The following is a 12,644-nucleotide window of genomic DNA, read 5'->3' as shown; positions in this document are numbered from 1 at the left end:
ACTTTATGCGTGCTCTAAAGAAGCCTCTTTCGCCTCTTCGAATTTCATCTTGGGCAGATCATCTTCCAACGGCAGCTCCCCCTTGGCCTGTAGCCGAGCTGCAACAGTGTCTACGTCTTTCCATACTCGTAGCAGGTTACCGCCAACAACCTTGGCTGCGTCAACATTGCTGACACCCTGTCGAAGCAACTCTGCAATCAAATCAGGGTACTTGGTAACATCTTCAAGACCTTTAGGCACTGATGGAATGCCGTCAAAGTCGGTTCCAATGCCGACGTGATCATATCCAATGAGGTTACCAATATAGAGGATATGCTGAGCTGCGTGTGCAAGAGTAGAATTCTGAGGGTAGAACTCAGGAATGCCATTCTCCGTTCCAGTATCGACGCAAGAAATGAAGTCAGGGGCGATGTTGACCATGACAATAGAGTTACGCTCCTTGACGAGCTGCAGGACATTGTCCTTGACATTTCGAGGATGAGGACAGACGCTATAGGCTGAGCTGTGAGAGAAGATGATGGGGGCTTCGGAACCACTCCAATCTTTTCCACCACCGAGGACATCCAGCATAGTATCCTCGCTATTGATATGTTTTAGAAATTTATTTGTATATATGAGATAGATGCAACATACCTGACATGTGACAAATCAACAATCATGCCAATGCGGTTCATCTCGTGAACAAGCTTGCGGCCCAGAGGACTAACGCCTCCCCATAGAGGCTCAGCCTTGCGAGTTGGGTTTTCCAAAACGGCGGCATCAGCGAACTTGTTGTGACAGTTATGAGTCAAGGTAGCATAGCGAACACCGAGCTCATAGAACTTGCGAAGGTTGGCTGCTTTGTTGCCAATCTGGTGCAGTCCCTCAATGCCGAATGGCGAGATCAGCTGGCCCTTCTTGAAGGCCTCGAAGGCGTTGGAGCTGTCGACCTTTTCGGAGAAATGACTGGGATAGGCTGCCTGCAGCCTAGTCATGACATCGATCTGATCCAACGTGAACTGAACGCCTATGGTTTGGTTAGGAAAGTTTCCACTGCTAGCAAAGAAACTCACTGGAAGCATAGTTCCCATCAGAGAAGTCAGAGTCATTCGACGGGCAAGGAGCGAAGAGACTCCAGAATGCACCGCCACTTTGGCCTTTACGAAGGCGATGCAAATCTACATGTCCAGAAAGTTCACCTTGCTCGAAAGGCTGAGTAAAGTTCTCATCGTAAATCTGATTGCCATAGGCGAAACGCAACACTATTGGGAAATCGACATGGCCATCTGAGCGTATCTTAGTACAGATTTGATCGCAGCCAAGTGAGAAATAGCCGTACCTATCAACGGAGTGGTTGTGAGAATATGACGTGCTCGCTCTTTAGGCGATCGGAGACCATTGCCATAGCGAGGAACGCCATTATAGCGATTGCTAACCGGCCGATGCAATAAGCTGAGGCCCAGCAGGGCAAGAAAGATAGCCAAAATGGCCCTTCGAGGTGTCAATTTCGGTGTCGAGGGGGGCTCATGATACGAATTGTTGTGAAGCTGAGAGAGTAGACCTCCCTTGACTGGTCGGTTTGAGCCCCTGGACCTCGAAGGCCGAGTGGTGTTGTATGATAGGAGAGGTTCCTGCCGCCCCATTTTGAATATGACAAATGAAACAAAAGTATGCGATGAACAAGACTGATGAGAAAGGTGAGTTGGTAGTGTTGGCTACCTAGGGAAACAGGTAGGTTGAATGAAGTAAAGATAGCGACATGACAGGGATGAGATGAGACGAGAGGTTGACGCCCTGGAACCTCGGGCTGACAAATATGGTATGCTTCAGTTAAAGTTTAACTTGCAGTTCCCAAGAAAGTATTTAGAGGTAGATTGAAGTAGCGGCCGTTGAAGCCAGAGAAACTATGTGGATCAATTAATTGGCATTATTTCTATCACGTTAATTCGCATCTGCCGGGTGATACGGGATGGCCTCAGACGCTCAGCGTTACTTTGATGACTTCCCTGCTTGGAGATGTCTGTTAAGGTCGAGCCTGCGCTAGCCCAGGTACAGCGCCACAGCCCCCATGATATGGACAGGGGTCACTTCTAGTCATGATCCACAAATATTGTGCACTCCGTATCTGGACCACCGTTCTGTCACACCGTTTTAGACAACAAGACCGTTTTCACCGAGCGCCGGTCTTCGGAAAAAATGCATGCTTCTTTCCGGCGGGGAGTCAGGCTCTGACGATCTGTCAGTACAACTTTTTGGAGGGGCACTAACAACAGAAACGCGACCGTATGTCCAATTCCTTGACTTTCATCGATCTAGAATGACTATTTAGGTGACTTTAGGAAATAAACAAGACTAACTACCTAATTATACTAAACCTATGAAGCTCTAGGTCTCTTTTGGTCATGAATTCCTCTAGCTATGTAGAATCATAACCAACATCGTTGCACTTGAAGATAGAGGAAAATAAATCCAACTTCGTATGTGTATTTGCCGACGACCAACTCGGGTCCGATAATTCAGCCACAAAACAATACTGGTGACTCTATAACCCCTTGCGATTCGGAGTATCGATTTATTGAATGTAAGCCCATGCTGTCTCGAAATGAACATAAAAGACCAGTAGTCCGACCCTTCACTGAAGCATCCCAATCAGGTAAGGGTTTATCCACCGAGGGGCAGAATAGCGCGGGGCATCCATATGATTCATCCTCAGACAACTTCTTTTTCCCCCAAACCACCTAAAAACAATCGCAATGGCTCTTTCAAACGAGGAGAGACTCGGCCTCATTAAGGAGAACCTCGCCGAGGTTCTCAACCCCGAGATCATCGAGGGCATCCTCGCCGAGGGCCGCAGCCCCAAGATCTACTGGGGTATGTTCAATCCTCCCTTGCGCGCCGGCGCCAACGAAGCCAGACTGCTAACATTGGTACCCAAGGCACTGCAACCACCGGCCGACCTCACTGTGGTTACCTCGTCCCCGCTGTCAAGATTGCGCAGTACCTTGCTGCCGGCTGCGAAGTCACCGTCCTCCTCGCCGATATCCATGGCTTTCTCGACAACCTAAAGGCCCCCATCGAGCTCGTCGAGAAGCGCGCCGAGTACTACAAGTTTGTCGTCGAGTCCATGCTCAAGTCCTGCGGAGTTTCTACCGAGCAGCTGCGCTTCGTTCTTGGCAGTTCTTACCAAAAGACCTCCGGCTATGTCATGGACCTGTACAGGCTGTCTTCAGTCGTGTCGGAGCACGATGCCAAGAAGGCTGGTGCTGAGGTTGTCAAGCAAACCGGCAATGCACCTTTGAGTGGCCTTATGTACCCTCTTCTGCAAGTGTTGGATGAGCAGTACCTCGACTGCGACATTCAATTTGGTGGTGTTGATCAGAGGAAGCTCTTCGCTGCTGCCACCGAGTGGCTGCCCAAGCTCGGATACCGAAAGGTGCGTCCTCGATATCTTGCGACCATGGCATGTTACTAATTTGCAATCTAGCGTGCCCATCTCATGAACCCCATGGTTGCTGGCCTTAACGGTAACAAGATGAGCTCCAGTGACGAGAGTACGTGCATCCTAAGCATCTATATTGCGGCATGCGCTGACAATTCATTTCAGACAGCAAGATTGATCTTCTGGACTCCCCTGAGGCAGTGACCAAGAAGATCCGCAAGGCCGAGTGTGTTCCTAAGGAGGTTGAAGGCAACGGTGTTCTGGCACTTGTAGAGTATGTCCTGCTACCTGCCTCTGGCTTGAGAACAGGAACCCGTGAGTTCAAGGTCGAGAGACGCGATGCCGAGCCACTCGTCTACAGCGACATCAACAAGGTCCACGAGGATTACCGAAACGATGTGGTATGTTTTTTTTTTCAGTCTGAGGACTGCGAATTGGGTTTTGCTAACACTTTCAAGTTGACCCCTCAAACCCTGAAGGCTGCGGTGACAGAAGGCATTCTTGCCCTGATGAACCCCATTCAGGCCGATTACCAAGCTTCCAAGGAGTGGCAAGAGGTTACTTTGAAGGCCTACCCCCCACCCGTGAAGAAGGAGAAGAAGGTCAAGAACCTGGGAACACGATTCCCTGGTGCCAAGGGCGGCAAGGGTGGTGATGCGGCTGAAGTGACAAAGAAGGCCGAGGACCTTACCATCAAGGACGTCCAGGAGCAGTCCCCGGCTAACCCAACCGCCTAAAAATTTACGAGAATATAGACTAAAGATACACTAAAATGGGAAATGATGATGATTAATTAGGAATACTATCGAAGGGTCAGGTAAAAGCCAGGACCTTATGATTCTGTTATGAAGCTGCCAAAACCACTCAAATATCTTAGGTCCGAATGATACTGGATCGATTAAGGCGACTTCTTGAGAAGCCTGAATACCTACTAATACCTAAACAGATATGGTTGCAGAGAGTTGTGTCAATGACTTGATTTAGAAACTAGATTGTAATATATATTGGAATACAGTTATGGAATTATAAATTAATGTCTTAGACCCCCTCTCGACGTACCGTCGTTCCATGACAGAGTTTGCCGCGTTTATGCCCGCTAGTATGTACCTAGTTACTGTATATACCTACCCACTAAGAGGTGACATGTTTATTGCTCATCCTCAAAGCAGCAAATATCGTAGACGGAGAAGTACCATGGATCCCGAGCCTCGAATCCCAGGGCAGAGACGCTGGTCTTGTAGAGCTCGCACTGATCACTTGTATTAATACCAATGGCCTTGCACTCCTCGTTCGCTTCACAACCAGCCTTGCATGCTTCGAGATCGTGGTTGGGAAGAATATAAAGGAGCATGTTATCAGCGTTGGCGAAAAAACCTGTCTTGCCGCAGGTGAGACTGGACTTGTTTGCACAGCTGGAAGTGGAAACTTCGGATGCTGTGGTTGAAGCTTGAGATGTGGTGGCAGGCTCGGAGGAGGTGGCCGTGGGAGCCACAGTATTCTGTGGTTCTGTAGAAGTGGTTGAAGGAACATCCTCAGCTTGCGAGGTAGTTGAAGGAACCGAAATAGTGGTGTGGAAAGTTGAAATAGCCTCTTGCTTGGTAGAAGGAAGAGAAGATGTGGTCTCCTGAGCAGCCGTGGTAGGATTGATGGCGGTTTCAGTGTTGAGAGAATCAGAAACGGCAGACGTAGACTCTCCAGCAGGGCGACCACTTGTAGTGGTCTCGGTCTTTTCAGAGCTGGTAACCTGGGTAGTGGTTGAAAGAGAAGCCACGGTCTCAGACTCGCTCACAGCATCGGAGTATGCGGCAGAAGTCTCGGTGGAAGGTTGGGCATATACGGTGGTAGAAAGGGAAGCTTCGGACTCGGATTTGCTTACAGCATTGGAGTATGCAGCAGAAGTCTCGACGGTGGGCTGAACATATACAGTAGTAGCCGCTTGAGACTGGATCATGGAACCTAAAGGACGATGAGGTCTGCAAGGACCAGCTTGAGCTCCAATGGCGAGACTAGCCACGATGGCAGTGATGATAGTGTTGACTGCAGGCATGGTGAATATAGTAGATGGAGAGTAAAGTATAATGTAGAAGTGAATAGATGAACAAGTGAATGCTGATGATGATGAGATATCCAACAGTAAAGGAGTGAACTGGTGGTTCTCTATATAGTAATAAAGAATGAACGACTCGTTTGCACAACAACAAAAGCCAAAACGAACTGATATCGCCCTTGAGGGGATACAGGCTCCTTTAAAAGGGAGTTTTACAGGACTACCACCGCTACCGATGCACAACCCTCAAGATTGAATACAATAGACACCCTGTTCCGAAACCAACGACCCCATCACGCTCCTTCAGCTCGGTCCCTTTTTGGTGGGAAGAGATTAAGTTCTCCATCTGAAAGAGTGGTAGAAGAAACCACTTACACAAGTTGACTCTCTAGCGCCATGGCAGACGTCGAGAGTGGGGGACGCAGGTCCCCAAAGCTAAACATTGAAAGAAAGATGGCCAATTATTGACTCTCAAAGAGGGAGAGGGCGCCAACAAAGGGCGCTATCTTTCAAGGGAAACTCGTCTGTCGTCTTTCGCCGAGGGTACCGGAAATAAATGGCTCTTTTGTCTTTACCATGTTGGATCGCACAGCGCTAACGTTACAAGGGCTTTTTGTACTGGTGATCCAAATCTGAAGATGTTTGTTGAAACGTTGTCCAGATGTGTAGATCATGATCTGCAACGTTAAAATAATATTACAGATTTACGTAGCACCCATGTAGTATAAGGCTGAGCCAAGTTGTTAATATGGAACTTGATGACATCAGGTGCTACTATATTCACTGTACAATAAACATGAGATTGCCTGGGTAGAAGCTGTTCAGACCACAATTATTAGGTAGGTTAGTAGTTTATTACTTTGATAACCGTCTGCCCAAAAGCGATCGGCTCAACTACCAAGACGTGCAACCAACATGCGTCAGGCAGGTGCTGTCAATTGTTGGTCTTTGCGCAACACATAATGCCAACAAAGGCTACCTATCCTTTCTACATCTCATTCTTGTTTGTTCTTTTATTAAACTGAAATTAGAATCTTGGCTTTCATCAAAATCACCAAACAAAAGTCTCCTGGACTCTTTATCTTAGCCTTTGTTCAACCTGGTCTAGGCTTTCGGGCAATTACACCGTCACCTACCTGCACTACTACCAAGACGCCACTTACCAACCTATCTCTAGAGATATTTCATCAGATATTCGGCTACTTTTGCTTACACTGCTATGACGAAAGTAGAGAGTATCTCCTCGAAGACCCTGCAGACTTGGCGGACGAATACTGTAAAGGGCGGAAGGTACTTGCAGCGCTAAGTCTTGTCAACAGACACATTCGTGATTCTAGTCGGGACATACTCTAATATCATGTGTTCCTCATTGCGCCTTCGAAACCAGGCCTCGTGCGGCAGCCTTCGGTAGAGACATCATTGCCTTCTTTCATACGGACTATTGCCTCAAATTTTCGTCTTACCATGACCACCAAGGTGGTTATCTTTTTTCATACACTTGAGGCGCCAAACGTTCAACTGCAATACGCACAAGAAGCTTTCAAACATTTTGCTAAAGCCAGTGGAACTCATTCATCAGAGATTTGGGATCGAAGAAAGAACCCGGCACCTTACCGTGATGATTTTCTCCAAGAACTGATATTCGGCAAAGCTTACTCTCGATGCACTCTAGAGGTAAGAGAGCGGCATGCGAACACTCTGGTGACCGAGTTGTTGTTTATTCTTATCGATTTGTTACCCTGGCTTTCACACCTGGCTATCGATGCCTCGGTTCATCAAACAGTTGATCAGATACAAGCCCTCAAGGCCCTGGGGGTCTCTCATCTACCGCTGAGACGCATTGAGGTCAAAGGAGCTCTCTACACAGGATGGCTCTCATCACAAATCATCATCCACTCATCGTATCTCCAGCATTTAAGCTTATATCATGGGACGTCGCTGCCCGAGATGCTGCATCTCCACACCCTCCATCTCCGGAAGTTTCGAATGAGTATCGAGCAACCCAAATCCATGATTTCTTCCTGTATTGGTCAACTAGGAACCTTTACGTACGAGACTTCGGAGATAGTCGCCCGCCACATCGATCAAAACTCCTCCTTCATGATACAAGCTCATGATGCTATTCAGGCTCTTGAAACACATAATAAAAGCCTCGAGTCGCTCCATCTTGACCTCCGTATCCGGACTCACGTGAGTCGGGATACAAAGATTGGGCCAAAGCCAGTTCTGAAATACTTCACAGCGTTACAGAAACTCTTTATCAACACTGACGCAGTATACAACACCCAAAGCTTTGAGTCACAGTTGTCCAATGACGTGCCACTCACCCAATTTCTCCCTCCCAACATTGTGTCTCTTCATCTCGTGGAACTTGACATCCCCTCCTCTTCTGAACGTTTATAGAAAGGACTAGTAGGCCTCGCGGATCTGAAGAGGCGGGATCCGAGTCTGTTTTCCAAGCTCAAACAAGTGACATGCGACACCAAGAAGATATTCGAAGAACGATACACCAATAATGTGCTTTCCGAGGTTGGAGTTGTATTGAAATCTTTCCTCATGTATGTATGAACCAAAGCCGTGAATGTTTTGGAGCCAAGAAGTAAACCCCGAACAAGTGCTGAGGTGAGATGGATCCAGACGAGCCCCTGCTGCAGGGCTCAACTGGTACTTTGGTTGATATGAGGGTTAAAATTTAGGGGGCAACTTGCTTTTTGTTTATCTGTACAACAAAACGGCTGCATCAGCGGTTGGAAATTCAAATGCCACATAGTAACGGAGTATCCGTACTCATTGCCATAGGAGATTGATTGACAGTACTAGACCCCTGAATTAACCCAGGAACAATGTTCTGAAACGTTCAGCGCCTCTAAAATTAGGTTTCCGTCCCCACCATTTACGAAGGACAGCAACATTCCCTCAGGGGTACAAGCCAGGGCAGTCCATAGGAGAACCTAGAGAACCCAGGTGGTTGGAAGAGCCTAAAATCCACTAACAAAGGCAAGCTGCCCAATCAGAGGCCTCTGAAACTGACACAAATACCGCTTCCGTCCGTTTCTGTCTTTGGCTGTGGCAGTTGACGTTCCAGTTGGTCAACAGAAGAGTAGGTACATTCCGTACCTGGCTGACGACTTTTCAGATTGGCGATGACAAGGGAAAGAAACTTGGTCAGTGACGTTGAGTTCCAACGGGGCGTTGAAATATACAAGCTGGATCACCGCTACATAACGAAAACTTATTACTCTGGCTGTGCATTGACTTTGATCCATGTCCAATGGATAACTCTTGGGAAAGAAGAATGGATACGGAAATCCGCATGGGCTCAATCATCGTGTTCAACGTTGTCCGTTCCATCGTTCCTTCCTCCTGGTCTAACTAACCGTCCACTGTGGATTCGCTAAACCCGGCTGTTGGCAGGAAGGAAAGAGAGACATGATCCACCCTCTTGCCAATTCCATCATGATTCTGTCTACAGACAGAGTAGCAGTTGTCGCTGCCCGCCTTACCCAGTACTTAATTACAAGACTCTTTCTATTCGCATCTTGGCTCTTCAACCTTGTCTCCTACATATCATCACCAAAAACAGCTTCCTTCGTCGTACTGTGATATGCATACAAAAGGAGTCCTTGCTCATTAGCCCCCAGACGTCACCACCAATACTTACAGCGGATGCCAATGCCAACCAAGCGCCAAAGCCCGAGCCAGCGCCAGCCACCTTCAAGCTAACAAGACAAGCCATCATCCCAATTTCACCCACACAGACCCCAGTTCGCAAGATTCCGGTCCAGTCAATGCCCTGCTCGTTTCTCCCCATTCAGCCTTGCTTGTCCTTGCCAGCCGGTGTCAGTGTCAGCCCAAGCCAAGGGACAGAAAGTTCGACGAACCAAAAACCAAGCTCAAAAACACTGCACCGTACTGTCCATTTTCTCTCTATCTGTCCATAATACACCGCAGTCTTAGTAGCTTAGGTGTTCAGGCTTACCCCCGATTTGGAATCCCTGATTCTCGCACAACAATCAATCCAACTTCTCAACTCTACTGCCCCTGCATCGGCAGTAGCCGTCTCACGAACCTAGCCTACGCAAGACAGAGACACACAGCGGATACGACCAACGGCGATCATCTGTCTGCACAACACCACACCAACGGCCACCTCCTTCGACCGACATTACCCCCTAAATCCACGACGATCGCGACGACATCCTCCGTCACGCCTGCCTTCACGTCGACCGTCACATTGCGAATCACTCATTCGCAATCCCCCCACCGCTACAACGAACGAGCTTAGGGCTCTGATTCTTGCTCTACCACAAAAAACAACGGGAACCGCATAACCACCACATCAATCGAAGGGGCTGGACAAGGCAGACCATCATGCCGGGGTTTGCTGATTCCTTCTGGTCGAGCGACTACGCTGCAGGATTAGGTGTTCTGTTCACCAAGCTGCAACAAGGTGTCCATGAGAACAGACAAGTTCTGACTATTGCACGTCTGCGTGCCGAGGCCGAGGAGACTTATGGCCAGCGCCTTGGCGATATTGCTCCTGCCGCTGATAAGGTTGCCGGTGGCTTCAGTCGCGATGATGGAGCTACCGTTCGTAAGGTATGTGAACATATCTCACTTCGGAGAGCGCTTGTTGCGTGCGTCGCAGATTTGCAATGCGATATCAGCGCCTTTTCGACTGAGCGTCCTAACTAACGAGGTTATAGGCTTTTGATGGCATGCGAAATGAGATGCAAGATGCTGCTCGTAACCATCGTCGCATCGCTCAGAGCATCCGCGACCTCGTCGTCAATCCTTTCTCCCGCTGGTGCGACTCCCACGAGGCTCGCATCCAAGATTCCCAGGATGAGTTGCAGGTCCGAATCAAAGCTCACGACCGTCAAGCCGAGGCTGTCAAGAAGCTCCGATCCGTTTACTTCAACAAGTGCCGATTAGTGGAGGATCTCGAGGAGGAGAATAAACTGGCTTTCCAGGACCCCGAAACCAGCCCCAAAGCTGGTCAGAACATCCCTGAAATCAAGGTCCAGCCACACAAGGAAGAGGAGCCCGAAGAAGAGGAACTTTATGAAATTGGCGACGATACTTATCAACCCGAACAAGTCAAGAAGATTATTTCCCAGATGCTCTCCAGCATCAAGATGGGCGAGACTAAGGTGCCAATTCTGGGAACGTATCTCAACACTTCTTCTGGTTCCGATATTGTCGAATATCTGCAGCGTAGCATGGGCAACATCAACGTCGCTTATGCCGAGCGTATTGGTCAAGATCTTGTTAACAACGGTTTCCTGCGACTCATTGGCAATGTGGGCAGCACATTTGCCAACAGCTCCAAGATGTTTTACCAATGGCAATCCAAGGCTTTCACAATGGCTGGTGTCCCCGAAAAGAAATCCATCAACCGCACTTTCTCGCTTGCCTCCACCGGATCTGAAGGCGCCGAATCTCCCGTTGGAACAGTCAGCGAGTACCTCGCCAACTGGAAAGTTCTCAACAACTCTCACCCGGGCGAGACCCCGAGCCAGCGTATGCAACGGGAGGCACGTGAAGCTGACGAGAAGTACCGCGAGGGCGTTCGCAAGCTTGATGAGTTGCGATGCGAGCTTGAGGAGGCGATCCATCTCCACCTCAAGTTCCTTGAGCGATGTGAGCTTGACCGCCTTAAAGCCGTCAAGACAGTTATCCTCGACTTTTCGGGCACCATTGGAAATGTCATCCCTAGTCTGCAGTCCACTGTAGACCAGATGATGCTCTTCCAAGAGACTATTCAGCCCCAAAATGATTTGCGGTATCTGGTTGAGACTTATCGCACTGGAAGTTTTGTGCCCAAGGTTGTGGTATACGAGAACTACTACAATAAGGTGGATGAGCAGACGTTTGGTATTGATCTCGAGGCTCGTGCTAGGGCCGATAAGAAGCGAGTGCCAATGATTGTCACAACCCTCTTGACCTTTTTGGATCACCATTACCCTGATCTCGAAGGCGACGAAGCCAGGCGGGGCGTGTGGCTGTTGGAAGTTCCGCTGTCACAGTCACACAGTTTACGTGCCAAGGTCAACGACGGCAAGCCTGTTTCTCCTGATGTTTTTGACGATTTTGATATCCCCACGATTGCTAGTCTGCTCAAGATCTACCTTCTCGAACTTCCTGGTAAGAAGACCTTTCTACAGACTTGAAGCGCAACGCGAACTAACATTGTGTCAGATTCTCTGGTCTCCTCTCATGTTTACGAAATTATCCGAACTATTTACTCCACTCCCTCTACAGATGCTGATGAGTCTTCCCGTATCGCTGCTCTCCAGTCTACTCTGTCTCAACTTCGTCTTACCAACATTGCAACACTCGATGCTTGCATGAACCACTTTACTCGTCTTATCGACCTGACCTCTGCTGATGAAACCTATGTTGCATCACTCGCTAGTGTCTTGGCACCTTGCATCTTGCGACCACGGACTGAGACGTCTCTCACCATGGAAGAGAAGCATGCGTATCGGTTGGTTCGAGACTTGTTTGCCCACAAGGATGCGATCTTTAGTGCCCTCAAGCGCATGTCCATGGTCACCCACTCGACTTCCGTAGGTAGCAACAACAGACCTCGAGCCATTAGCACCGACGAGAGCAACCGCAAGGCCCTTATGGAAGAGCGGAATAGGGCTCTGCTTGAAAAGGCCAGCGCAAGCCGAGGCCGTGATAAGAGCCCTGCCCCAGGCCCGCGCGGTCACCGCCGGGATCGTAGTACAGGTGGACCAGAGACCCGGTTCCCCATCGCAAGCCCAACAGCAGCGTCGGCTGTTGACCGACACCGTACTAGTCTTGGTGGAGTGATCAAGCGACAGAGTCTTGAGGTTCCCGAGCCCGATAGCGCTGCACCCGTAAACGGTGAGGCAGAGAAGGACAAGTCTGATGCCGACTCAGACAAACGTGATAGCCGTGACAGCACAGGACGAACACCTACCAAGTTTGTTGGCGGTAAGCGAGTTCCTGTGGTGCCGTCCACTCCATCAACTCCGCCTTCAGACTCGGCTCGTGGGGTGCAACTTGAGGATGCTCCGATGGAAGACTAGATGTACGCCACGGAACTGAGTTACAGCCCATGGTCGAAGGACAATCTTTTGGTCCAACCGGATGCAATTACGCCTCCATCTTGAACGGAGTTGGGAATTGGTATATAGCGAGGCTGAA

At 49.1% G+C, this 12,644-nt stretch overlaps 5 protein-coding genes across 5 annotated transcripts; 3 read left to right on the top strand and 2 right to left on the bottom strand.

Annotated features, from left to right (window-relative positions):
* Positions 1 to 3: 3 nt before the first annotated feature.
* On the bottom strand, positions 4 to 1,850 carry FGSG_07437 (uncharacterized protein; the record flags this gene model as incomplete). The annotated part of the gene is made up of 4 exons (XM_011328907.1): positions 1,319 to 1,850; positions 1,053 to 1,265; positions 634 to 1,006; positions 4 to 580 (listed from the first exon to the last, which is right to left on the bottom strand). The coding sequence occupies exons 3-4, from the start codon at positions 972 to 974 to the stop codon at positions 4 to 6; spliced, it is 918 nt and encodes a 305-aa protein (XP_011327209.1). The 5' UTR covers positions 975 to 1,006; positions 1,053 to 1,265; positions 1,319 to 1,850.
* Positions 1,851 to 2,732: 882 nt separating this feature from the next.
* On the top strand, positions 2,733 to 4,209 carry FGSG_07436 (tyrosyl-tRNA synthetase; the record flags this gene model as incomplete). The annotated part of the gene is made up of 5 exons (XM_011328906.1): positions 2,733 to 2,850; positions 2,916 to 3,412; positions 3,464 to 3,530; positions 3,584 to 3,819; positions 3,877 to 4,209. The coding sequence occupies 5 exons, from the start codon at positions 2,733 to 2,735 to the stop codon at positions 4,153 to 4,155; spliced, it is 1,197 nt and encodes a 398-aa protein (XP_011327208.1). The 3' UTR covers positions 4,156 to 4,209.
* A 356-nt stretch (positions 4,210 to 4,565) lies between these two features.
* Positions 4,566 to 5,465, bottom strand: FGSG_07435 (uncharacterized protein; the record flags this gene model as incomplete). The annotated part of the gene is made up of 1 exon (XM_011328905.1): positions 4,566 to 5,465. The coding sequence occupies one exon, from the start codon at positions 5,463 to 5,465 to the stop codon at positions 4,566 to 4,568; it is 900 nt and encodes a 299-aa protein (XP_011327207.1).
* A 1,464-nt stretch (positions 5,466 to 6,929) lies between these two features.
* Positions 6,930 to 7,868, top strand: FGSG_13149 (uncharacterized protein; the record flags this gene model as incomplete). The annotated part of the gene is made up of 1 exon (XM_011328904.1): positions 6,930 to 7,868. One exon carries the CDS (start codon positions 6,930 to 6,932, stop codon positions 7,866 to 7,868), a length of 939 nt encoding a protein of 312 aa, XP_011327206.1.
* Positions 7,869 to 9,836: 1,968 nt separating this feature from the next.
* Positions 9,837 to 12,526, top strand: FGSG_07433 (uncharacterized protein; the record flags this gene model as incomplete). Its single annotated transcript, XM_011328903.1, has 3 exons — positions 9,837 to 10,064; positions 10,172 to 11,612; positions 11,667 to 12,526. The coding sequence occupies 3 exons, from the start codon at positions 9,837 to 9,839 to the stop codon at positions 12,524 to 12,526; spliced, it is 2,529 nt and encodes an 842-aa protein (XP_011327205.1).
* Positions 12,527 to 12,644: the final 118 nt, after the last annotated feature.

Source organism: Fusarium graminearum, chromosome 4 (genome assembly GCF_000240135.3).
Source record: "Fusarium graminearum PH-1 chromosome 4, whole genome shotgun sequence".
Classification (NCBI taxonomy): Eukaryota; Fungi; Ascomycota; class Sordariomycetes; order Hypocreales; family Nectriaceae; genus Fusarium; species Fusarium graminearum.
Note: the sequence above shows the minus strand (reverse complement) of the source record. Positions and strands in the feature narration are given on the sequence as shown.